General features: G+C 40.7%; 1 protein-coding gene across 3 annotated transcripts in view; it reads left to right on the forward strand.

The window, feature by feature from the left end:
- Positions 1-6110: 6110 nt before the first annotated feature.
- Positions 6111-27387, forward strand: part of SNX4 (sorting nexin 4) — a 32753-nt gene continuing 11476 nt past the window's right edge. Inside the window, exons 1-6 of one of the 3 annotated variants that reach the window (XM_029959868.1) lie at positions 6111-6298; positions 15714-15852; positions 15950-16078; positions 17140-17187; positions 21199-21254; positions 25845-25917. In XM_029959868.1, coding sequence (XP_029815728.1) covers positions 6147-6298; positions 15714-15852; positions 15950-16078; positions 17140-17187; positions 21199-21254; positions 25845-25917 — 597 coding nt within the window. In that variant the 5' untranslated portion in view covers positions 6111-6146. Of the gene's footprint in view, positions 6299-13425; positions 13518-15713; positions 15853-15928; positions 16079-17139; positions 17188-21198; positions 21255-25844; positions 25918-27387 lie in introns of those variants that run through there. The other 2 variants (XM_029959867.1, XM_029959869.1) reach the window with 2 other exon arrangements.

Raw genomic sequence — 27387 nt, forward strand, 5'->3', positions numbered from 1 at the left:
ACTAATATTTGTTGCTTCTACATTGTTCTTTACTTTAATCTGTTTATGTCAGTAGTTATGTTGGGCTTTAGATGAGCTCCATGAGTGGTTTTGTCGTGAGGAGAATCAATTTTATACTTTGAAGTATTAAAAGACAGGTCTAAGGAAAACAGCTACCTGATAGGATTGGGACTTAGCTTCTACCTGTGAGCAGCAGAAATCCATACTCCTAATTTATGTGCATTTATTGTGCAATCATATTGAACTCCTCTCAAGTTGTCCTGGCATTTAATTAAACCCCAGAAAAGTCATCACTTCTGCATCGTATAAGCCTGACCTTGGCTTCACTGTGCCATCAGCAACAGTTGCCTGGGAAAGATGTGCATCCTGCAGGGTGGATCCAATCCAGCCATCACGTCCATCCTGCATTCACCTAAGGAAAAATACCATGAAAAATACCTTTGGCATTTTCCATTCTCTTGCTACAGCCTGTCCCAGTGATGGTGTGGCAACCTTTGATGATCAGATAGCATGAGGAGCATGAGCAATTAAAGCCAGCACTGCATCCTGAGGGACATGGCCATACCTCCTCTGGCCACAGGTGGCCTTGTCTGCGTTGCCTCAATCAATTCTCCTCAGCCCTGCCAGCTTCCCCATGCTCCTACCTCTCAGTTAATGCTCGTTTTGGTAGCCATGAAGCATAATTGCACTTTTTGTGATGCCTGACTTTTGTTGGAGTCTTTGCATAGTCCAGAAACACTGGCCTAACTTCTAACTTCTCACAGATGGTGTGCAACAGGTTCTTTGATGAATGCTGCATCAAGATTAAGTAAAGGTGTACCACCTCTAACATTTACAATGTTACTGAGTTGGTTTGTTGGGTTTTTTCTCTTCAATTCTGTCCCAAATCTTCTGGGTTTCTTCCTCTGAAGTTTTGAGTTTTTCTCACAGCTCATTTCAAGCTCCTTTTGAAGCCACTTTCATTAAGTTTTCATTCATACTATTGATGTGTTTGTACAGATTCTTTCAAAAATGTGGATTAGTTTTGGCCTTTGTGCTTGTATTTGTGGAACTCGATCTGCCATAGCTGAAATGGATGGAAACCACTGCTACCAATTTCAGATGGAGTGGAATTGAGTGATTTCCTGCACCCATCTCTCTTTTCCACTCTCTGCTTATCTTCCCTTGAGCTTTTCTTCTTCTGAAAAATTAACAATATTTTGATTTTCCTACTGTTTAGTGATCATGTCACACAGATATTTAGATGATAGAAATATGTCTATGAGGAGCCTGAACTCACCTACTTTTCCTCCTGCAGTATTCCATGCCAAAGCAGCTACTCATGCATTTTACTGACAGTTCCTTGACGTTCACTCCTCTTCTGTGTTTTCTTAAGGATCCTAAGCAAGCACTGTTTTCTGCTGCATCCATCATACCGAGGACATCACATGCAGACAGATGCCAGGGTCTTCAGTGATGATCAGCCTTTGAAGACCAACAGCACAAGTGGGCATCACTTCAGCTGCCAGAGACCTCCAGATAGCAAACACCTTAGGTTCTGGAGGAATTAGCCTGTAGGAGCAGTTTGACAGCCTTACTCATGATCTTTGTACTATTATTATTAGTAGTAAAACTATGAAAGGATCCAGGAGCCTGAACCATGGATCAGGAATGTGCTTTTGAAGAGAAACTCCTGGCCAAAGGAATGCTTTGGCTTACACTACAAGGCAGGCTTAAGGCAGGGCACACACTGATTTTTTTCTGGTAACAGCCAAACTGGAAGGTGTGAAGGGTGGCCAGTCCCTGGAAGTGGGCTAGAGGCACCCTAAAAATCATCAGCTAAAATATGTGTGGTGTGGATGGTGGGTCCTCAGCTCCAGCTGTGTTGCTCCAGGAATCTACTCTGTACTGTACCCCATTGCTTTCAGCCGCCGGCACAGCCAGACACTGCACAGGATACGTGACTCTTGTCAGCAGGAGTATTGGCTGCTTTACTGTCTCTTCCTGAGGTTACTGAAAGGCCATGGGTGTTGCAGGATAGATGCAAAGCAGAGCCGCTGCTTTAGGTGTTTTCATTTAAGTTCTCAGTAGCAAAGTGATGGTTGTTGATGGTAGTTGTAGTATCTTTTAATTCTAACTACTTCTAAGAGGTTGAAGGGATGAGGAACTCTAAATGATGATACTGATAAATAGTGTTGTGACAAAGCTGTTGTGAAATATTTCCCATTAATATGTTTTTTTGTTTGTTTAAGGTGTGTTATTTGCTAGAGCAACACAGACTGTCAAAAGATCCAAGGAAAGGAAACACACATAACCTTACAAAAAGCACTAGGAATCTAATTCATAAGGTAATATACCTTGGTTAGCTCTCTTCTGCCAAAAAGCAGTTTATCCAGAGTAACAGTAGGATTAAAAAGAACAGACTTAAGGATGGAAAAAGATAGAGCTCCCTGTTTTACAGAGGCTGTGATGGGAGTCAGGACAGCTTCAGAGACTGAAGGGACTTGAAGGTAGGAAGTTGAGTTTGCTTTCTTAAGGTTGAAGAACAAGGGTTATGCTGCCTAGTGAACATGCTGAAGAGGAGGAGAGTGTCCTGGTTAGAGTGACCTGAAGGAAACTGGACTCACATCCTGACCGGAGGGGATCCAAAGAGGGCCTGGCTGCATGAATGGTTGTGCCTAGCTTAGGGGGAAAACACTAAAGCTTATTCTGACCAAAGTAGCACCAGTCCTGGAATTTCTCCTGAGAGCAGTACTGTGCTATTAGAAAATACTGTTAGCCCATTTTGCAGGCTGAGGTAGGAAAATGTGGCTGAGGAAAAGCACTTTGCTGGAGATGGTGGTGCTTATTGAAGACCTCTCCATTGCACACTAGTTTCTCAGGACATCTCACTCTCCTCTAAAGCTCCCCAGGCTATAATGTACATAAGGGCTACCCAGGCTGCTGCTCAACTTGGTTTGGGCACTTCTATCACTATCCTCCTTCTATATCCAGTGTTTTAACTCTTCTCCGCAACTTTTATTACTACAAAGAAAATTCAAAGGTGAAAATAGTTTTTGAAATCATAGAATGTTAGATCCACAAAATATTACTGTACTTTATTGATAATGTTGTTTCCATAATAAAAATATTTAATACAAAGTATGCTATCCTGCGTGAGCCTCACATAAATATTTCCATCATATCACTGATACGGATTAGAAAAAATTCAGTATGTGCATGCTGCAAATGCAAGTGTAATTGATACAAGGTATGTATCTTAATGTACATCTTGAGTAAACATAAGAAAACCATACCCTAATGGAAAACAGACTGTGCCTTACAGCATGCAATCATGCTTTTACATCTAAACTGGACTTTGGGTTTAGAAAACAAATCTTAAATCAGTCCTATTCAGAGGACAAATCACAGTTCACATACTTGTAAAAAACTTTTGTTTTAGGAAAGCCTTTTGTGGAAAAGCTTGGGAAACTCCATCCAGCTACAGTGGTGGAGGGGTGGGAAAGGACAGATTGAGGTATCCGTTCAAACAAGCTGAGGAAAAAGTTGAGTAAACATTGAAGACAACAGAATAGAAACCAGACGCCAAATATTAATTCACGGGGTCTTCAAAGGGGATTTTGAGATTTATTTTAACTGTCGTTGAAAGAAAAAGATTAAATTTTGGATGAAAACTGTATGCAAATTCAGCTCTGGTCAACACTGAAAAAAACCCGTTTCCTATGCAAAGCAGAAAAAAAGCAAAGCAAAGAAACACATAATATCCACTCTGTAATCCCCTGAGGTGGCCTTTAACCTGGGTTTGAAAAGGACAAGAAAAGAAAAAAAAGCTACATGAGAATAATAAAGAATGTAGTGCTGAATCAAAGGACATGAATTTGGTGCAAAAATGGGAACTCTCCAGGGAATGATGTGATATGTAAACCAGGGAACAAGGGCTCTGTTCTCGAGTGTCCAAAATGGTGTTTGGATTACGAGGAATATATAGGAGCAATCTCTTCATCCAGTTTGCCAGCCCCACAAGGACTGTGTAGGTACCATGGGATCATGAGGCAATAAACCCAAAGGCTGCAATAGTGAAGGTGTATTTATGTATAGCGTGTGATACATTAACTGATGTTCTGGAGGAGCTGCCGGGCGGCCTTGCTGTATATCTCTCCAAAAAGACAGGCTAGGAATAACAGAAATGCACAGGAAGGTTTGTTCCTGCTTAATGAGAAGAGACAAGATGGCTGGGGCTTTTAATAAATGACAGAGGCTTCCCCAGAGCTGAACTCGGCAGATTTTAACCACTCGGGTCCTTCCTGGGGAAGCGTGATGGGATGGGACATGCTTAGGTGTTGGCCAGCAGAGATGGTGAGCAGAATGCCCTTCTTGGTGTCATGCCAGCGCCGGGAGGGAGCTGATGGAAAAGGCTGGGCAGCCGATAGGGTAAGGAATACAGCACGAATGAGTCCTTCTCTACTAGCAAAGGATTGAGAGTGGGGAAATAACGGGCTGGTGGGCTTTAAAAAATAACCCGAGCTGCCTAATGCTAACAAACATCCGGTGGGAAAGTTATTGGCTGCTGAAAGACTGTGTAAAGAAAAGTGACAACTCCTGCTACAGACGAAAGACAGAAAAATATCTGAAATATTTCCTACTAATATGGCATATATTTTTTGTTTGTTTGTTTAAGGTGTGCTATTAGCTAGAACAACACAGGCTGTCAAAAAATCCAAGCAAGAAAGGCGTGAGAAACTCTGGGATGACCTGAGAACTAGAGAGAGGAACAACACCACAAACAAATCTTAGAAATAAACATTGGCAGCTGTAAGGCCGAGGGTGAGCGGTCAGGGGAAGCTCTGTCCCCGTCCCGGACGGGAGGCTCACGGCTGCGGAGCACGGTCACAACGGGGGGTGTCGGTGCAGAGGGGCACTATCGAGCCCCTTGCGGGCACCAGGGCGGGCCGGACGCCGGCAGCGCCCCGGGATCGAGCGTGTCGGTGGGCACGGCCGGCGGCGGGACCCGGGGCGGCCCGCGGACACACCCCGGCCCGGCCCGGCTCTAGGGCCGGCCATGGGTTTGCCCGGAGCCGGATCAGCGCCTGCGCGCAGCCGGCGGCCGAGCCCCCGAGCCCCATGGAGAGCGCCGAGCCCGAGCCGAGCGGCAGGCCCCCCGAGGAGGAGGAGGACGAGGAGGACGAGGAAGAGGACGGCCGCTGCTGCCCCCGGAGCAGCCCGGCCGGCGGTGAGGGTGAGGGGGCGGCGGCGGAGGGCGGTGTCTCCCGCCCCGGGACCGGGCTGCTCGGCCCGGGCGAGCACCGGCCTTTCCTGAGCGCGGCTGCCCGGGCCGGGCGGGGGCGAGGGGCGCGGGGAGCCGGCGCCGGGCCGGGCGGTGCCCTGCGCTGCCCGCCGCCGCGGGAAGGGGCTACAGGTGGGACGAGCCCTTCGTCCACCTGCCCGGGGCCGAGCCCTGCCCGGCAGAGCTGTGCAGCCCGACCCTCTGAGCTGCGCGGCTTTGCTTCCAGACTCTGTCTGGCTTCTGTCAGACAGCTTTGTGCACCCTCTGTCCTCGTCCCTAGTGTCAGATTATTATTGATTATTATCAATTACCCTTTTTGTTTCCTCCTCCCCCTTAATTTCACAAATGAATCCCCCCTTCCTGCTCAGTGCAGCTCTGCCTTTCCTGGGTGGGTGTGTGGTCCTGACTGGTTCCTGGTTGCAAATGTGTAAAAGATAACCGTTCTCCTCTGAGAGATTAAAAGAAAAACATTTCGGTGCGGATGTGTTGTGTTTCCTGTGAAAGAGGAGAGGTGGTTACACGTCCCAGGTGTTCTGAGGAGGAATTCACCGGTAGCTGGGAAGTGTTTGGATAGAAAGTAATGGGGTTTGTTTGTTTGTTTGCTTTTAAAAAGGTTACTTTGTTACCTGTAAAGAAAAATACTTTTCCTTTCTGTATTTTCCTGGCTCAGGGTGATTTTTGGTATCTGAAGTTGTCAGTTTGTTAACTTTGCTCTTTTCTCCTCAAAGCAGGTTTTCTGTTTTCACTTGCAAATGTGATAGAGAACATAGGTATAAAATGAAGTCCTGTCAAAGCTTTTATCCCACAGAGACCTGTCTTATTTGAACAAATGTGGTGTGGGAGAAGGGGAGGCAGGGTTAGTAGCCTTTGCCTTGTGTGGTTAATGTTGCATGAATCTTTATTTTCCTCTTCTAAAAAGATGGAAGACTGTTTGGCAAAGAAAATGGAAATCACTGTTTCAGAAGCTGAAAAGCGGACTGGGAGGAATGCCATGAACATACAAGAAACATACACTGCTTACCTCATTGAGACTAGGTGGGTGATGAGAGCTTGCTCTCAGAGTGCATGGATGTACCATTCTTAACAGATTTTCCCTCCTTCCACCCCTAAAAATATTCAGGTACAGTTGATGAGAGGATTTAGCTGGTTTGTGCTTTGTCATGTGCTTATCAACCCACTGTGGAGGCTCTTTTCCTGTGAAAACTTGGCAGCTGATCTCCAGTTTAGTACTAGTGCTGGTGTTGTGTAACTGTACTCTAATTCTTGATTTGGAGCTAGGTGGGAAAATGCATGCTTGAAAGTTGTTGCTTTAATATGGTGTCAACAACTGCTTGGTTATTTCTTAGACATAGTTTGGGCAAATTTATACACATATTTATGAGGTTGTATATGAGAGAGGTCTAACATAGTGGTTAAGCTTGCTGGAGATCACAAGAAAATAAAGAAGTCTCATGACTTATGTCATGTGGTGAAAATTTACTGTTCCGCTAATATTTGGAGTGTTTTGCTTGATCTGATCACCACATCCTCCCTGTAGATGGTCTAAGGGTCAGGGTTAATTAACTGCTTCCTTTCTTCATACTACCTTGAACTTTCACTGGAGGACTTACTGCTTTCAATCTTCTTGTATTAACAAGATTAATAATACTACTTTAATAAACATGCTCAGTACCACAAAGACAACTTAAAATGTCAAGTATTGAGTAGTGAAAAAAGCTTTAAAATATTTTCTAACTTATCCTTAAGTCTCAAACAGTCACAGATGACTCCTATTATGCAGGATCATGTTACTCAGCTGAATCAAGAATTTCAGAATTAGGCTTTATTGGGAGTTTTGCTTCTCTCTTCTTTATATTACCACTTTTAACCTTTGGGCCTTGCCTTGGGAATGATCTGCTATATAGATAAAACCTTCTGAAACAAAGCAGTTGCATTTTGCAAAGGCTCTGAAGAGTTCAAATTTAAAAGGCTTCTTAGCTTGTTTAACTAATGGACACGCCAGTCAAACTGACTGCAAACCTACTGGGATATGTTTTACTGTATTTTTGCTAAACTTACAAAATGAAATCCAAAATAGACATGTATTATATTTTTCAAATATTGTAGTTCTTTGGCAGTTGCTCAGATGCTTAAAAAATACTTTTAGAGTGTATTGATATTAAAGATCACATCTTCTCATGTAAAATAAGTGTTATTTTCCTTGTAATAATCTTTCTGAAGGAAAAGAGAAGAAAACTGGAATCATTGGTGTCTAACTATGATGTGAAGTGTATTCTGGGGGTAGTTTTATGCAGCCCCAGAACATGCTGACTGCATCTCCTTTCCCAGTCATCCCTGTGTTACTTTACACTCTCTCCTGCTGGTCTTTACTGGTTGTTCTTCTATAGTGGCAAAACTGTATTTTGCTGCTCAGATTGCATTTTTTCATTTAGATTTATTTTATTCTGTGGTCAGCAAATACCAAGACATGTTTGTCACAGAACTATTGAAAATGTGGGTTTGTCACATCTCTAATAAAATGGGTTCTCTTTTCCTTTTGCTGAGAAGGCAAGATTTCTTGCATAAATATAAATGGTGGCTGTTAAATGTGCTTCCTGCTGAGCCTGTAGCTGTAGGTGGGCTTACAGCAATTTGTCTGTGGGTAATAGGATATTCTGTAGCTGAAGAATAAAACTTTTATAGTAATATAAAAGGAAGACCACTTAATAATAGTTGCATTACGTTTATGTGAACTGGGGTTCCACCGTTACTGCTATCTAGGATTTAATTTCAGTTTTAATTGAGGAATTGTATCTGGGTGAATAAGAGACACAAGATGGATGCAGTGATGACCCCTGTGTATGTGGTACAGAACAGGAGCTAAGTGCTTAAACTTTTAACATGTAAGTTTCACCAGTGCTGAAAATGTTTTCAAAATGCAAGCTACGGTGTTGCTTACTTTTTCTTTTCAAAATGAAGACTTATTACTATGCTCACATTTTCATGTGACTTTTATGGTTTTTTTTGAAGTTATATTATACCTTGATGTAGATGGGTTTCTTTGAAACAAAATGAGCTCCATTCCCGTAGACCACAGAGCCTCAGCAAATTCCAAGGGTCGTGCTTCTTGAAAGCATCCCCTATATTCTTGGTTTACACCTTTCTGCATTAGCTAATTAGATTTTTGTGGGGAACTATTTCTATTCAATTAGTCATGATGTCAGTTTGTTTCACAGCTTCTGTTAAACCATACAGTTATTTAAAAATAACTTAGTTTTTATATTCTCCCTGTAAGAACAGGGGACACTTCCTCCTCTTTTTGGGAAATGGCATTAAGGCAAGTACAAATTCTTATAATTAAGATGTGTAGCTAAATATTCCTTCTTGAGATATAAATGTTCAGCCTATGACTTGCTTTCTGTAAGGGAAATTACAAATATCCAAGACCTTATCTAAATTCAGACTTGCTTGTTAGAATTTTAGGCAGCTGTGTCTTATATCAGAGTCTGCATGAAACTACAGGAACTGAGATAGTATAAACCCCTGACTCCTGCTCTTGTACCTGTTATTTTTCATGACAGAACTGAAAGTCAATCAGAATGCACAGCACCTTTATAAGTGATCTGTTTTGATGCACTTTTAGTTATAGGACATTTGGGGAATGCTGTTCTCCTTTAAAGTAAACAATTTCTTGTGTAGTAGTAGGACACTTCCCATGTAGTTCACTTTGCTTCCATCCTGCTCACTTTAAGACTTCTAGTTTGGCCTTTGTGATCAAATAATATGATGACTAGAGCGTATTCTTTTGTTTGTTTTAAATGTGGCTTTAGGAAAAAGTGGCACAACCTTGTGCAGCCTGCTATCTGACTACTTAATGGCAGGATCCCTGGTTTCCAGCCCTACTAGTCTTCACTTCCTCTTGAAGTAAATTGCCAAGGTGGCTCAGTATGTTTCCCAGTCATGCTGCCCCAATATGACTGGGAAGTTACTAATCTTATTTCTGTTTTGAGTATTTGGAAAGTTTTCCAGTAGTTAAATTGTGACAGGAGTGATAACAGCTTCTCTGTTAAGACCTTGGATTGCCCACCCAAAGTGTAAGAACTTCTAAAGAAAGTTTCTGTGAGAGAAGTGAACTTGGAAATCAGTAGCCAGCCAGGTTGCAGTTCAGTGGTAGTAGGGCTGCACCATGGGATTTCGGGAGTTTTTCCTTTGTTGTGTTTTGTTTGAATACCATTCCCAAAGTCTCCCATTCCATGCTGGGCTAGGTGAAAAGCCCACTCTTGTGTTTCTTAGGGAGAGGCACAGGATGAAAGCCCACAGAAGTATGTTGTCTTCTGATAAAACAGCAAAAGGCAGATGTTGGTCATTGAGAGTCAGGAAGACTTGTCTGCTTCCTCCAAAGGAGGTATTAGGAAGAAAGAAAGTCTAAATTCAGCATGAGCTTTAACCAGAGGAGAGCTGGGAGGTGAAAGAAGACAGAGGCTTTGAAAACTTACTGTTTATTTTTACTTAATTGATACTATGAATAATTAATCTGCCTAATAAATGTATATTTTGATTAAATACAGCAAACTGGGTGAAGTGTAAAAAGCCAAAGAATCAGCTGGCCGTGAAATATCCCGTGGCAAGAGAAGTGCTTCTTTGTCATACAGCTTGCCAGGTAGAAGAGCAGTCATTAGATATCAGCTGTCTGAGAGGCCTGAATAGAGAGACTATTTCTAAGTAGCTAGTGAGAAAAGTTGCCCATCCCTCTAAAATAGTGTTCCTCTGCACAGAGAGTGAACCTTGCCCACTGCAGGGGAATGGAAGTGTCACTTCTCATGCACTGGAAGGTCAAAGGCTGGAAGCAAAATTAATGCTTCTACCATTGAAGAGGTGAGGGCTTTTACAAGGAAATAAACTCATGTATTTCCTTCTCGTCTGATTTAATATTTTGCAGCCGTTCATCTTTTTATTGCACTCAGAATTGTTTAATGGCTCATTTGAGGTAATTGGTTTTAAACAGGAAGTGAGAAGAGGTTAATTAGATGGACTAAAGTTTTCACATTGGCACTTTGAATTAAGGCAAATGAACGTGACAGGGAGTAATGTAATCTTCGAATTGGTTATGATAACATCAGTTATGAATGTAAAAACTGAAGGTTTCAATTTTGTCTTTTTAATTTTTTCAGGCAGGTTGGTTCATGGAATGAATAACTTGCATTGTTAAAACTGTACTTAAAGGGGAAACATATGGTTTTCCTGTCTGAAGACTGTACAAGTATTATATTGTGTTTTTAGAACCAAAACAAATTGAGAAGTTTGACTGAATGTCAACAAGTGATTATAATCTTAATTGAAACTGGTCTGCAATACTTGCATTTAATGGGGGAGTTCATAATGTGGTCTAAAAAATTAGATGGTAGTGAAGGTATTGAGTGTAATGAGTACCTTTGTGAATTTCTACTTCCTTTCTGAAATGGGGTTCCTGGGGAGAAATGTTCTTGTAATTGGTGATATTTTATGGCCTCATGTGTAACCAGGTGGAGACATTTTTGCTGTGATTAAAAAAAAAAAATTCTCTAATCTTACTTGCCTGTCCCAAATCCATCCATGCAGTTTCAAACTCTTATTACCTCGTTTGAAAGGCCGTGCTGTGGGCACAGGCTCCAAACTGAGGGCTGTGCAGTGATTTTGCACCACAGCTTTGCTCCCCTCCTTTACCCAACTCTGTAGCATTGTGTGCTCTGGAAAGCAGAATCTGGCAGCTTTGCTGTAAGCCTGGGTGTAAGTGGGAATCTGAAACTAGTGTTAATAATTTCAAAGTAATTTTAAATTTATTTAAATGAGTTAATTAAAGAAACATGGCTGCCTTGTTTGGTGCTACATAGGCGCCCTCCTGATGAAGATAAAGCAACAACTGCAACTGTAAAAGGTAGCGTTTGCACTTCTAAGACAGAATAAATGCATGTTAGAATAAAGGATGTAAGTATGATCTGAGAAGAGAAATAGTGTCAGGCTGCTTAACACAGACTATGGTGAGGAGGTTGTATTGGATGCTGTCTAGTTAAGAAAGAACAAACTACACAGGCAGGTTTGACCTTCAAGATACTCTGTTAGTAATTTAATCTTTTTCATCAGGGTATAGTGTGAAGCTTTTGTGTCCCTCATAAGGGTTGTAAAGCTTGATTAACTTAGACTGAGGGAAGCCTAGCCTTTTGTCCACACATCTGCTTTGTCAGAACAAATTGGCAGTAGGCTTTAGATCTAATAAACTTCCTTGATGTCTTCAGTGTGAGCAGGGAAGATGCAGTGAATGGCATGATCTGGTCTGGCAGTCTGCTTCCTTCCTCCTGGAGTTCTTGAGGCCCTGTGTGGACATAAAACTTCAAGTAACAAGGTAGTGGTTTGTGCTGGCTTAGGACTAGGCTTCTCTATAAAGCTGTGGTCCTTCCCTGCTGAAGTGTTACACTCCCAAATGACCTTTTAAAAATGTCAATTAATATTTAGTTTTCTGCTTAATGCTTGTGTATGTGTGTGGGTTTGAGATGTTACTATTGTGTTGGGTTTTTTTTAAATAACTGATGTGTTCTTGTTAATTCTGACAAATACAAAGCTGATACAAAACTTGAAAACGTTTTTTGCACAGTTGAGTCTCCACATGGTCTTTGCTTCTCCTAATTTATAATTAACTCTGCCAAACAGTTATGGAGCACTGAGAGCGTAATTTACACTGGAACGTTTTCCTGTCAGAAGGCTGTGATCTCTTACAGTGACAGGTTACTGATGGTGTGTTGACCTGAACCCTTGCAAATGATAAATGGACTGCTGCACTGTGAAAATATGTGATGATCCTATCGGTGTATTTGCCTTCCTTCAATATTTATAGGATAGGAATGTGAAATGTAAGTGCATTTGCTTCTAACCTGTAATCTATACTATGGAAGTCAAGTATATGTAGTTCCCCAAACAGACTTGAATCTGTGAAGTCACTTTCTAAAGACAGTTTTCTCGATTTCATTTCTTTTTCTACTGTTAGTTTGCAGCAGAGCACTATTCTTTAGTTCTTTTCTCATATTTGTGGTGTTAAAACTGTTGAAACTTATTAAATGATAATGTGATTCTTTTGACTGCAAAAATTGGGAATTCTAAGAAAAATACAGATCAACTTTGACATGATAAAGCTACTTTGGCAAAAATTGGGTGTGTGGAGGAATGGCAAGCCAGAGCAGGATGAGTTAAGGCAGATCAACAAGCTGCCTAACTTTATCTAATGTATATTACTGTAATTGTATCTGATATGGGAGTGATATATTGAGGCCACTTACAAATGCATCCTAACAAAATTCGAGGTGGTTCTTTAATGATGTTGTGTGAAGCTGTGTTTCTGCAGCAGTGCACTTGAAAACAGAGTAGGAATGTCTGGGCTAGAAACTTCCTGGAGAGATAAACTCCTTTTCATTCTTCTCTGTGCTGACCTCATTGATGTTACAGGTTATTCACACAGTGATACTTTTAAGATCAGACTTTCACTGCATGGGGAATGGGTTTGATTAGAAGCAGAAGACAACAATTAAGCACACTCTCTGTTGAAATGAAACAGACAAATGAACTTTCCTGAGTATCTTATATTTGGGAAGTAGAAAACTTTATATTTGAAGTTGTCTATGGCAGTGTAAGCCCAAAGAATAAGGTATGTGGAGACGAAAAATAATTGCAGCTTGGAGTACTTTTCCTTAGGAGCTCATATTGACAAGAAGAATAAGAATGATATTGAAAACATAAAGTGAACTGTTCCTGCAGTCAACCTTTGTTGGTACGTTCTTAAGTCTCTGTAGCTCTACTGTGTGTCTGAAGTGTGCAAGGCTGCCATAAATGTCACTAGTGTGTACACACACCGAGCCTGCCTCTAGGTATGAGGCGATGCACTCAGTCTTAAACTTTAGTTACGTTTTAGAAAAAAATGAATAATGGAACTCTTCTGTTACAGAAAAATCAGTACAGGAAAGAAGAGCTGATTAAACACAACTCCTGTGCCAATCCCAGGGTTGCATTTCCTGTGACCAGGAAATGGTTATGCATAGGAGTGACAGAGAGATGTAATAGCAGTGGACCAACTGCATCCTGCAGTTTGGTTTTTTTTTCTTCCTCTCATTCTTGTCTAATGGAACATCCATTATATTGTGGTGAACTTCTTGTACCAGGTCTGAAATCTGAATCTCTGTCATCTTCCTGCATTTGGGTAAAGGAGGTTGCAGTCTTCTTCATTCTGTCCAATGTATCTGCTGAGCTCTGGGTGAGTCTCTGGTGTCTTCCTGGTGTCACAGCAGCATCTGTGTCTGCAGCACAGATGGGTCCTTCTGGGATGTTGGCTGGATTCTCAGGGCAGTCCTGACCTGTGTTTTTCTTGTCTCCCTATTCATGTTTGCTTGTGCAGTTGTGTTCTTAGACAGGGTCCACATAATCCTAGGAGGTATTGATTGTGTCAGTCTTGCTTAAGCGTTGATGATAACCCATGTGAAAGTAGTGCTGTTGAAACCCATGGTGTAAGTCAGTGCGGCCGCTTGATAGCTGCTGAAGCTGGAGATTAAAAGGATCTGTAATACTGAAGTACTTCTGTGAGTGTCTTGAATGGCCAGATTGTTTACCAAACCCTGCTGGGAGTTTCTCCCCTAGGAATGTAAGGTGTATGCCTTCAGCTTTCGACTAAACAATTAATCTTTCGAGGCATAGTAGCTCAATTCCTTATCCATTCAATTTACCTGTTACTCAACCATAGTTCAATCATTAGATACCTGCTTTGAGCTGAAGTGGTCTTACAGTATTTAAACTGTGCAACATTAGTGTGGGGAGGAATGCTGCACAGCCTGTCAGTCCAGCACTAAGCTGAGCTTACCCTCTTCAGAACTCTGTATTTGCAGTTGCAACTTCATTGAATTGAAATACTCTAATAGGGAAGAATTCTGTGGGATGTTGGCAGTGCAGTTTTAGTGGCTGCCAGCAGTGTGCTCACCTTTTCTTCTTGAGTCACTCTCAAGCAGTTTTAATCTGCATCTGTTTGTGTTGAATGCTATGAATACATCCTTTTTTTTTCTTCTTCCTTCTGAAGTTTTTTTCCCCCTACAAATTCAGTCACCTGGAATAAATGTCCTTTCCTCAAGGCAAGGGTAGATATACAAGTCATTCTACCTTACTCAGTAAAAAAAAAATCTTTTGCATAAATCTGTATTACATTATTTCCACCTCAAGATGTAAGGCTGCTTTAGAGTGGGATTGTTTGTTTTTCAGCAAGGTCATTAGAAATCCAACCTTGTAGGAGGTTAAGAATGGCTTTAAAAAAATCTATAATTTGTGTGCTACTTAGATGTTTTTAAAACTTCAGAATGTTCTTATGAATTCAAGAACTGCATAACCTGACTTCAGCTGGAAGAAATAACATAGCAGTCTATTCTGCTGAGTACCATATGAGTTCATAACTTACTGTGCCCCGTTCTGAGCTCTTCAGCACAAAGAGCATGTGGACTTACTGAAGCAAGTCCAGTGAAGGGCCATAAGGATGATGATGGGCTTGGAGTGTCTGACATGCAGGGAGAGGCTCAGAGAGATGGGGTTGTTCAGCCTCTGAAAGAGACAGCTGATGCTAACTGCTAAGAAGTGTTACTGACCCAATGCTTATTTTTTGGTATTGCAAAGTATTTCTGTTGCTTTAAATGTATTGTGTGAAAAATGATTTTTCTTGTCAAATTTTTATATTATTTTTCAGTTCTACAGCATTTCATGATTTCTGCTTTTATAGTAACATAAAATCCTTCAATATCTTGGTAGGTCATGTTGGTTTTAAGTTTTCAACAAATTTTTCAGATGCATCAATTTTGTACCTGCTTACTCTAGCTAGTTTATGTCCTTGGTCCTTAAATATAAAAAGATACTACTTTGAACAAAAAATTGGAAGTTCTTTGAAATTTGCTGTGTTTTTCTAAAAATATCCTTTAAAATTACTTAATATTTTTGAAGTTATGTTTGTAAGTATTTTAGCTGTTGCATGCAAGACAATTTTTATCCTCTGAAGTGAAGATTTTCCCACTGAATAGCAAATTCCTTCTTATAATTCCTTCTGTATCTTTCAGCTGCTTATGAAACTGTGCTGATTTGGAGCCTAACATTGTTCTAAGAGAAATATGTCTAATTCTGTGATGTGAACTAAGTCACCTGTGTGACTCTTTACTTGACTGTGATCTACCTGTTCGTTTTTGGTGTGTAAATGCATTGACTTTTCCTGTGCTCCTAAAAAATTTGAGTGCTATCAGGCAGAAATTACAAATATTTTTTACGTTAAGTATGTAGACGTGAAATTAATTAAGATTCCTTTAGGTTATGAGCAAGTTATGCAGTAATCAGTAGTATTCTTGGGGCCTTTGCTCTATCTGTACTGCTGGTTTGAGGGAGTGGGTGATAGCTTACTAATGCTCAAATTTGCTGCTTTATCTTTCAGAGCTGTTGAGTCCCAGAGCGAGGGACAATGTGCACCAGTGGAGTCCCTGTGGCGACGTTACAGTGAATTTGAGTTGTTGAGGAATTATTTGTCCGTTACTTACCCGCACATTGTTGTTCCACCTTTGCCAGAAAAAAGGGTAAGGAAGCTGAGGCTGCAGCTTGCTTTGTTTTGTTTGTTATTTATTTACTATTGACACTCTTCTGTTTAACCAGGCTGACTTTGTTTGGCATAAGCTATCAGCAGATAACATGGATCCAGATTTTGTGGAAAGGAGAAGAATTGGTTTGGAAAACTTCTTGTTACGTGTGGCTTCACATCCTGTTCTTTGCCAAGACAAAATCTTTTATTCATTTTTAACGCAGGTATAGTAGAGTTATTTCTAAATACATTATTTGATTGTTATGTATTTAAGATAATGTTCTTTTGCTCTTCTTCCCTTCTATTGACCCATAGCTTGTTCTATGTCGGGAGGAAGGATAGACAGTGTGAGTAAGCTTGAGGTGGAAAAGACTTGTCCAGCTAAAAGTTTCTTAACAGCCCACTGCAGTTGTACAGTTGTGCTTCTAATGTACCTTATGACTTTTTTCCAGTCAAGTTTTAAGGCTGCTAAGAGAGAATTTCTACCACTTTGAAACAGCATATTGGGAACTTAATGCATGTTGGTTGGGAAAGCTTCCACAGGACTAAAGCTGAAATAGTAAGCATGCTGTGCTGCTGGCTGCAGAGACAGTACTGGCTTCCAGTTCACTCTCTGGATATCCATAGTTTCTGTAGCTTTGCGGTTTGGATCATGATCATTGTCACAAAAGTTGTGGTCCAGTTGTCAGCTTAAGCAATGCATTCTGCAGCTTTCAACTTTAGGAGATGCTGGATGGCTCTTCTTTTTTCTGTGCTTTGATGAGAGATTCCCAAACGGTGGACTGAGCAGCTATGTTTGCCACAGCACAGAATAGTATGTAGGTGAACCAATGTATAGGAGCTGAAAACAGCAGAAAACCAACCACTACACCTGAGCCAGGTGACAGCATGTGCACATAAACTCTTGTCACCTGTATGTTCTCTGCACTTTGCCTCAAGCTGCAAAGGTCCTTGCAGCTGCTGATAATCTCAAAGGCAACCCTTCTTTCTAAAGAGCTGAGCTACTTCTTTAGACAGAGGTGTGTGGCTCCTGCCCCCACTTGATAGAATGAGGTAATTGAGTAGTAAAGAGCAGAGCATTTTGGGGGGAGATTAGTATGTAAGCACAACATAATGATTTGTTATTCTTAACCCAGAATCTTGGAAAGACAATGGGAAGGGTAGCTGAGGCAGAAGGCAGGCTTACAGGAGAAGCTCTTTTGATATAGGCTCTCAAATAGGGACTTGCAAAAGCTACAGCACTCTTATATTACTCTAACTGAACATTCTTTTCCTGTATTTTTAGGAAGGTGGGTGGAAAGAAATGGTGAATGAGACTGGATTTCAGTTAAAGGTAATTACTGTAATTGTCTCATGCCTGCTGTGACACAGACATATTCCAGCAAACATGTTCTAGGCTATTTATGAAAGGCTGTTTGCTGTGAGAATGAGTTAAAGGCATTGTTTTATGTATACTTGTAACTGCAAAAAACAGTGATGTTCTTTGCACGTGATAGGTAGGATTGCAGTTGTTAAGTTCTCTAGCAGGCTTGCTATGTGCCTGTGTAATTCTGCTAGAAATGTAGAATTATGATCCTTATAAGCTTTAAAAGTAATGAACTTAAGCCCATAGCACTGCTTTTTTATGTTGTCACTTTAGTTTAGCATCAATTTAAAGGTGGGTGTCAGATTTAGCCTGGTAAGAGGTGCAAGATGTCAAAAAAAAGAAAAGGTAAGCAAAGAGGTCTGAATTGTAGGACTTCTTTACTAGGAGAAGTTGCTGAAAGGGACTAAGACAGACGGATTTGGTGCCCCTTAACTGTTTAATAGAATTTGTCTTGGAGTAATACTATCCCCATTGACATCATTGAGTTCATGGCTGGGTAAACTGGTGGAAGACTTGCAGGAATAAATGATCAAAGGTCATGTGTCTGTACAGGTCAAGAATCTGAGAAGCTGATAGATTGCTGGGCTGTGTCTGGAAGAGTTACTGTATGGGGACAAATACTGAGCTTTTTGTTTCATTGTAATGTGATCTGCCCTCATGAAATCACAACTGAAAACTAGGTGGATTATGAAGAATTATTCTAAATAGTGAGAGCTAAAGAAAATCCCTGGTGCTCTTATCCTCAGTGTCCAAGGGGCTTTGATACTGACACTTACTGTTGATAACTTAAGTTGGCAATAATTCTCTTCCATCACAGTAGGTTTTGAATATTGCTGGTATTCACAGTGCAAACAGTGTAAAGCTCTGGAGCTGTGTGTTCCTAGTCAGTACATATTTATTTCAGCTTATTCTCATAGCAGTTCAGAAGGTTTGTACTGGCAGGGGATGTTCAGGAGTGCACACAGGGGTGTGTAAAAACTCATAGCAGAATGGTGAGACTGTTTGCCTACCTGAAACCACACTGTAGATTAAATGACAGATGAGCAAGTCCTGCTTTCCTTCTAGGTTTGATTGTGTAGTGTTTCCCTTTTACAGTTCCGGTTTCCTTAGGAAAGAAAAATAACTTTTTCAAAAGCCTGTTAAAGAGCATCTTTCCTTTATTCTACATCTAAAGAATAAACCCTCAAGATTTATCACTACACTGGAGGAAAAACCTCTATTCCCTAAATGTCTTAGACGGTAATCAGGCCACTGGTTTATGTGTTGCTGTTGCCTCTGCATTAAAGCAGGATGTGTGAAAGAGTTTGAACCAGGGCAACTAAACTTTAAATTGGGCATTAATGCAGTGTAGTATGTTACAGCTCAGTGTTGACGTTGGAAACTTTGTTTATTCTGCCAACTGTATCATTAAATTATGCCTTTCCTCCCTCCCTCCCCAACACTTAATTTTATATTCAAGGGATCTGTCACTTGGGATTTTAACCCTTCCTTTAGGAAAGAGAAAATTCCCCTCTCTCTTTAGTTTACTTAAATGATTATAGGATCATAGTAGGAATTAACTGTCTGAAAACTCCTTGACTGTACTTCATTTGATGGGGAGTTAATCTCTAAAATGCTTGTGTGTATTAGTCTTAAATCAGTTTTAAGACTGGACAGATGTTTTTCTAGAAGCTCAACTCTGGTGCAAATGCTCAAAAGTGGTGTGTGGGAGTTACTGTGCTGCGATTGGCAAGAAGGAAATAGCCCTACTTAGATGGTTGAGTGTTGGCAGGATTGTACTTCCTGCCTGACAGGGCTTTACTGAACTCTTTCTTCAGAGTGCTACATGTTTTGTGACAAGAGACAAAAAGCTTGCCCGGCAGCTGTAGGTTTGGAAGTGATCCTTTCCAAGTGTAAACCTGTTGAATGTGCATGCTGTCCCAACTCAGTGGCTTTGGTGACTGCTGTTTGAACATAAATACGGTGGTTTTTGAAATAGCTACGTAGAGGGACGGACTCTGATAATGTCAGTGTATCCAGGTGATGTTTGTACTGTGAGAGGATGTGTGAGGAGTACACATGGGTGTGTGTGATCAACTCAAAATGTAACTGGCTTGTGTATTGACTTGTTGGAGATCCAAGACCATACAAGCACCTGAAGCACTCTGAATAAACATGAAGGCTGAGGCTTGGAGTTCCAGCAGGATTTTGTGTTCCTTGCGCTGTCTGGAACATGCTTCCCCATGCTGCCTTGTCTTCCCTTTGCAAGATACTCTTAGAGAAGTGTCATACGCAGTGGTATCAGTGAAACAGTTTTCTCCCCGTGTCAGTCAGTCCTGAGGGTTTTGTTCACTTACCTTTTTGTTTGTGGACTATGTTTTGTTTTGATGGTTTGGTCATTGGAAGGACAGCTAAAGTTAATCTGACTCTCCCAAGTCCACCACTAAACCATGTCCCTGAGTGCCACATCAACATGCCTTTTAAACAACTTGGAGGTGACTCCATCACTTCCCTGGGCAGCCTCATCCTATGCTTGACAACCCTTTTGGTAAACAAATTTTTTCTAGTATCCAATCTAAACTTCCTCTGTTGCAACTTGAGGCCATTTGCTCTTGTCCTATTGCTTGTTATGTGGGAGAGGAGACCAATGTCCACCTCACTGCAACCTCCTTTGAGGTAGTCGTGGAGAGCATTAAGGTGCCCGCTGAGCCTCCCTTTCTCCGGGTTAGTTATGGGGTATCTTCTGCTCAGCCTAAATGCAGCAGGAGGTGAAACAGTCTCAAACTGTGCCTGTCTCATCTGTAGAGGTTATTACAAGGGCCCTAAAGGAAGGCCTCTCTTCTTGGTTTGGGAAAACACTCTATTCCCTTCACTGTCAAACTCAAAATAGCTCTTCAAGCCCTAAGCTGGCTGTAACAGTGCACAAAATATTCCTGTGTCATATACCAGCACTAACAAGTACTGCTGAAGTAACTCACTGCTCGCAGCTGTGGCACAGCCTGTTAGCTAAAGAGTACACTGTAGGAAATCTATACACCTCACAAGGTGTGTTTGTTTATTTTCCTTTTACTGGAGAGAAGGATGTTTTGATCAAAAGCAAAATCCAACCATTTACCCAGATTTGGAGTTTTCCTGCAGTGTAGATGGGCCCTGAGCGAGCTTTGTATAAAATGCATTATAGAAATGAAGAGTTGTAGTGATGTGGGACCTCTGTGGATGAGGCTGGGATCTCTCATCTGTCTTGGTGTCTTATTAAGAGTAAATACCCATTGCACAATTTAATATTCAATTAAACTGGAAAAAAACCCCTCCACCTCCTTAGCAAGGTTCCATACTGCTGTTGCAGTCATTGGTAAACCAACATCTCAAAAACTAAAGCAGCCAATTACCTTTTTAATTAGGTATTGAACTTTATTCTGTAGAGATTTATATATGCTCTACTATAGAGAAGAACATTGCATTAAAATGGTTCTATTCTGATATACAAATTACATATTTTCTGTAAAGCAAGTCATAAAATAAGGGAACACCATATATAAGATTTTGATTTCACTGGGGAACTGTTCCTAGTAATAAGGAGCATATAGAGGTCACTCTACCACTGGTTTTATTTGGTTTGAAAAATATAAAATAGCTTGTCCATATGGTCTTATGTTACCTAATTGCTTCATCTAAAAAGAATGCAGGGTTGTGTATCTTAACTCCGTGATTTGTGCTGCATTTTAAGAAGGGACTATTTTTGTGGGATTTGGATTATACCAGCTTAATTTTAGTGGTTACCGTTTACATCATATTCATAAAAATAGCTTAGTTTTTTTACTTTTTAATAAAAATATCTGACATGCAGGGCAGCTAGTGTCAACTTGTTCAATGTTTGAAGATTTAAATATGCCAGGAAGGCAGGATTTTTTTCTAATGGTGCTGCCAAAGGCTGAGAATTTTTTTGTCACTGAAATTTAATTGCATTAAATTAACAAAGCTTTTTTTCCCCTTTTTCAGGCAGATTCCAGATTAAAAGCTCTTAATGCAACATTCAGAGTGAAAAACCCAGACAAGTAAGATTCCACATACTTCTTCCCTCCGTTTCCCTTTTTCAGTTACATCTATAACTTCAGGTGACAGAATATTCTCTCTCTTCAGTGTAAATTCAGAACAGAAAAATTATCTTTCTGCACTTCAAATCTTAACAGAAGCCCAGTAAGGAGGTACTGTGAAAAGGTTTGATAAATCCTGCTTCTAGAAGCAGGAAACATTTAGAAAAATTCCATCACTTTATGCAAAACGAGTATTTCGTTTTTGCTAGACTAAAAGGAAGCAACAAAAGAAACCCCAAACCCAGACTCAGCAAAAGAACCTCTTAATAATTGTTTGCAAAGAAATCTTTCCAAGTGTGAACAGAATACAGATTGATGGTAGGTCTTTCCAAAAGTCTGCTAGTGTACAGTTCAGGATGCACACACCCCAGTGTTGCTGTTCATAGTTCCCTTCAAGCTGCCAATTTTCACAGGTGCTTTTGGAAGTCCAGAGGTCAGTTCAGCTCCGTTACAGTTTAGGAAGCTCTGGGACAGACACTAGAGCAATCTGCTGGATGGAAAAACTGCTCAGAATTGTCAGGGTATGTAATGGGAGGTTCATCACACCCTGGGTGCTGTGAGAAGGGTAAAATGAGAACTTCTACTTCTGCAATAGTAAGAAACATCAGTGTGCAGCAGTAGAGCCAAAAGATGTTGCTGTTTGCCATCCATAAGCCAAGGAGACCCTTACCAAGTGCCCTTCTGGGTTCATCTGCTGTACAGCAGTGGCAATAGGAGACACTATTTAGGGAGAGCCCACGTGCCTGACTACTTTCTGTTGTCTTTTCCCTTTGTACTTCCATAGAATCTCTGTGTACTGTATTAAGGATCTTAGAGGGTACATACCTTTCTGAACTTCTTTATAGACTTACCTGTGAATTGGTCCAGTCTCTCATTTTTTACTGTGCTTGCTTTTACAGCCTTCTGTGGCAGCAAGGAAGCTTTTAGCCAGGGTTTAATATAAAATGCAACATTCATGGATGAGATCGGAAGACAGAAATTCTCTCTGTGCCTGCAGGTGAAATTGGCCCCTTGTTCGAATGCTTCATCCTCAGTCATCTTCCTCTATGGATGATAGGAGTTAGCTTTTCCTGTTCTCACAGCAGGGAAACCTTCCCAGAAGTCTGACTGTAGGCATAGGTGGGCAAGATTGTTTAAGGAATATCTTGTTGTCTTTTGAGGTAACAGTGTTTCAGAAAACAAAGCTGTTGTGAGAAGTGGCTTGTTAAAAAGCAGGAAAAGAGTTAATACAAGGAAAACATGAGAAAGGGCTTGTAACAAAACCAGTTCCAGGTGTCTGTGTCTCGGTAGAGCCTTCACAGTGCTTGAGAGAGATGGCACATGTTTTTTGTTGTATTCTGCCAGCTACAGGAGCTTCCAAATTGATTTGGGGGATACAAGTTGTTTAACAAATAACTGATGAGCAGAAGTTGAGGGTTTTTGTTTCATTGGGCTTTTTTTTTTGTTTTTGTTTTTGTGTTTTGTTTTTTTTGTTTGTTTGTTTTTATAAATTCAGGGAGAGCCTTTTACCATAGCACGTGTGGCTCTTAACAGGAGGGTAATGCCTTGCTCTGCCCAGCACACTCACGCTTGAGCTGCCTGGAATATGATGCCTTGCCCCTCTGCATTACCTTTGGTGCTTGTTTGGCTGGGTGGTGAAGTGGTTCAGCAAGCTCACCTTGCTTGAACAAAAGGTGTGACTGCTGTGTGGGGTGTAGGCTTTTAGGTTTCTGGAGCAGGAGGGGTTCAGGTGCAGCTCCCAGTCTGCATTGCCTTGCGGTGCTGTGGAGCTGCACCCCTCAGCTTAGCAATGTGAGGAGCTCCACACAGCTGGAACAAGGCTGCTCCTCCAGGTCAAGTGTAGACTGGAGACTAAACCTTCTCCTGTGGGAAGCAATTTATATTTTTAATGTTGGAATTAAATGGTGATAAAAATATGGTGCTCTGGTTACTCAGAGGTAAATTTGTATCTACTGCAGACCTCTTTGATTTGGCCTCGTGGTGCCCATCCTTTTGTTCTCTTTCTGGGCTTTAATCAAAAAAGTAGCTTTTTTTTGATGTGAAAGATTTCTTTAGAAAACACTAAATCTTTTCCTAAGGCAGACTTTTTTTAAGTAGCTCTCCTTTATTTTTGTCTGGTTACTCAGACAAGTGGCTTATTCTTTAGTGAACGGTTCTGTTCTTGTAGTGTCTTCCTTCACAAAACAGGAGAGATGCATTGCCCTCACTGCCCTTGCTGCCAAGTAAAATGCACAGAGTAAATAACTTATATTGAAGTGCTGTATACTGTAAATCAAAATTTCTTATTTTCCAGTGTCATAAAAGATATTTTTAAGAGACCTGCTGGTGCTCCTACACCAGTGTGATCGATCAGTTCTTCATTTGTGTCCCAGTTTCTATTTAATAGCTCAATTAAGTATCGAGACTGTTGGTAATATTGTAAAACCAGTAAAACCAAGTGAAAAGTGCTATTTAAAAAAGCCTCAGTTACTGAGTGCCAAAACTGTCTTGTTTCACATTTCTACTGTTATGATGCACTGGAAAGTAAACATCCCTTTGTGTGCCTCACTGAACTCAGTTTAGAAATTACATTATAATTATGTAAATTTTTTTACATGAACAATGAGTAGGACTTAAGCAAATACTTGAGAAAGAAATCTTTGATCTGCAACACCTTTTAAAAAGATTTTCAAAAAAATTATGTTTTTAAAATTTTCAACCTTCACAGAACAGTGGGGAAAAATAGCAGCACTTTGGTTTATGCTTTTCTGAGACAGTAAAAAAAAGACAGCTTGCTTCAGAAGTAGTAATTTTTAAAAATTATTTTATTTTTTAATGGAAGAGGAATTTGTAAGGGAGAAGAGGTATTTCTGCTGGATTCCAGGATACAGAAAGTCTTCTTAGGTTCCTGACTCTTGCCTTCAGGGAGTTACAGCATTCCTAAAAGATTTCTTGCCACAAAGCAGGATAAATAAAACTTTTCATTATAAATTTCTGGAGTGGAAAGGGGAGTCTTCCTGAGCTGAAGGCATGCTTTTTAATCTTTTGTTTTTAGTTCAATTATTTCAAGTATCTTCACTGTACGTGTCTGCAGCTGTCTGACATGCAGCCCTGGTGCATATTTTATAAAGTGTAAACTGAAAAGATTGCTCTCTAAATCCCACTGTGCAGATCAATGACTACATTTCTTTTTCCCATACAGTTTCTCTGCTAGCTTTTAAATATTTTTATGTATTTAACCCTGTGTGTGTCATAATCTTATAAAAGATGCTTCTTGGAAATCACAAATCTTAGAAACTGTAATAAAGCTTCTACTTCCTGAATGTAAGGATGAGAATATTTTAGGGGAAGACTTCCTGGCAGGGGAGGAAGAGGTGTTAAATGAAAAACCCTGGAATTTCATACTTGGTCACCCAAAACAAGTGACCCGACTCATTTTAGTAAGACGTCTTGGGTACAAGCTGTTCTGAAATACAAAGCCTGACTGTGTGCCTGTGATGGGAGGAGGGATGAAGTTTCTTTTTCCTTCTTCAACATCAACCTGGAAGGCTAATCTTAGACTCCCATTCTTTAATTCTAGTTGCATTCTTCTGTGTTTATTTTCAGATCATTGTTTAGAAATTTAAGTAAAGCTGTTTCTGGCTTCCCCCCGGATGAAATAAATACTTTTTTGTGTACCAAAGTAGGTCATGAGTTAGACTTGTGTGTAGCAGGGAGGGTTTACATGTACACAAGAGGCTGTTGCTGTGGTTTAATTGGTTACCTGTCACTAGCAAGGCTGTGGCAAAGTCATTAGCGTGAGCTAAAGGTATCAGCTTAAACTGCCTCCAAGGCTTAATTGAGCTGGCTGATAAAATGCCTCTTCTTCAGAAGTGACAGGCCAGCAGTGTGCACATGGTCACTTGCAAGGGGTTACCTGTCTGGTACCTTGTTAAGATGTAGTGGTTTGATGGCTTTTGGCCATACGTGACTCCTGTGCAGGTACAAGTCTCAATAGGATTTCGTATATAATGCTACAGTTACTGTATTGATTAGCCTTAGAGGAATTGTGGGAATTGTGAATGCTTCCTTGAACTCCTAAAGAGCTATGCACAAAATTGGCTAGATGGCAGCTTGAAAGTAAAGTATCTTTGCCAGGTCAGAAATGTGAACATGGTTGTATTAAGAAATATGCTTCAGAAGATTTCGGCTCTGTACTTACTTGAAGCTTTCCTGTTCACTAACCCTTGCTTTTATAAATCTCATTAAAAAAAAAACCAACAACCAAACAAACAGCAAAAGAGTGATGCAATAACTTCAGCTAACTGCTTTTATTTCATAAAATGTTATCTCTTAAATTGATCTGAACCTTCAACATTTGCATATGAAAAAATAGGAGTCATGCAAGTCCTGGGTTGTTCGCTTTGGGGGAATTAAACTTTGCAGTCCCTTCTCTGGGAGTCTTCAGCTAATTCCACTCCAACTCAGGCCAGGCTCCGTCTCCCTGGCTGTGGCATTGTGGCTGTGTCGTGCATGCTGTGAAAGCTTGCTTTCATGATGGCTAATGATGTACTATCTGTTTCCTCCTCCCAGGAGATTTACTGAGCTAAAACACTATAGCGATGAACTGCAGTCTGTCATATCACACCTTCTGCGAGTCAGAGCTGTAAGTATTTCCCATGTGTGTCGTGACAAATAGTATGATTTATTTATAAGGCAGTATTTCTTGTTTAGTCAAGAGAAGTGGTGTATGTGTTCTAGAACGAGGGCAGTTTTGCCTGAGGGAGTCTGTCTCTGGAGTGTGGAGCAGGAGACAGCAAGGGGTGGGGGCACTGACTGTACAGATCTGGGAGGGGGAAAAGTTCCAGATACAGTGGTTGAGTTTGCCAGTGCATGTTGCTAATCTGCCCTCTCCTGTGATGACCATGTATCACAGGGGGGTGTTTCAAAGAGAATTGAGGTGTCTGCTTCTCTCTGCACAGCAAATGAGTTGCTTTTGCTGGATGTCTGGGCTGGGAAGGGCCCCAAAATATCAGTTTTCTGGTCAGACATGTAATACTTTGCTTTCCAGAGCTTGTAGTGTGAATCCTGTATGCTTCCCAGTATGCTTTTTCTTTTTTTGGCTTGTTCTTCAATCTATAATGAATAATAGTCTTTCTAATGATGAGAATAATAATGTCATGCATCAAGATACTCTATGGGTTGAGAGTGGAAGATTATTATTTTTCTAAAGTCACAAAAAGGAAATAGGAAATTACAGTTCCAATAATGAGAGCATGATACTTTTTAGTAAGTTCAACAGGGATTTAATTTTTGATGGAAGCTATGCAGCAGAGAGGATGGTAATGGATTACCCCGTTGAGTTGAGGTTCTTGAGAGGATTAATCACTGGTGTTCTACAGTCCTGTTTTCCCAGGGCTGTGTGCGTGTGATCTGTTGGGCAATTTGCTTATGTTCCCTTTTTACTGCTGTGACAGACATAATAACAGTGGTAGCTCTTGCAGAACTTCACTCTCATTTGGTGGTACATCATAATAACAAGGGCGTTATCTGGATTACAACTCACACTTCAGAGCGTACACGTGTCTTTTCTTCTGAGGTTGTTGCCAGCATTGTAGTGCTGGCTGCAGCAGGCACTGACACTCCAAACAGCTGAAATGACATCTAGCTTGAGCAATAAGTCCTGCAGTGGATAGCTTATTTCCTTTCCCTCAGTTCACTGAGCTGGGTGGAAAAATCAAGTCACTTGTTAGAATTTTACCGAAGATTTCTCTACAGTCTTGATGTCAGGATGGACTTCTGTGTTGTCATCAATAAGTTAAAGAAGTGTGTATATAAATTTGGCATTATTCAGATAAAGGATGCCTTATATTTGTTGATCAAAAACTGAAGGGAACTTGGTTATTTATGGTCTCCATAGGCATATCCTATAATTTCCAAAGAAATACTTGAAATGCTAATTTTTCAGTATAGCCTCGATTGCAACTTCAGTCTTATGAAATTAATGCTGTTGATTTTTCTTTCAGTAGTGGCTTAGATTAGATTTAGGCCTAATCTTGTTTACCTGTGTAAGAACATTAGGGCTTTAGCTTGGAATTTGTATGTGGGCTTTCACAAAGCAATTGCACTTCATATT

Source organism: Manacus vitellinus, unplaced genomic scaffold (genome assembly GCF_001715985.3).
Source record: "Manacus vitellinus isolate BGI_N305 unplaced genomic scaffold, ASM171598v3 scaffold_22_pilon, whole genome shotgun sequence".
Taxonomy (NCBI): domain Eukaryota; kingdom Metazoa; phylum Chordata; class Aves; order Passeriformes; family Pipridae; genus Manacus; species Manacus vitellinus.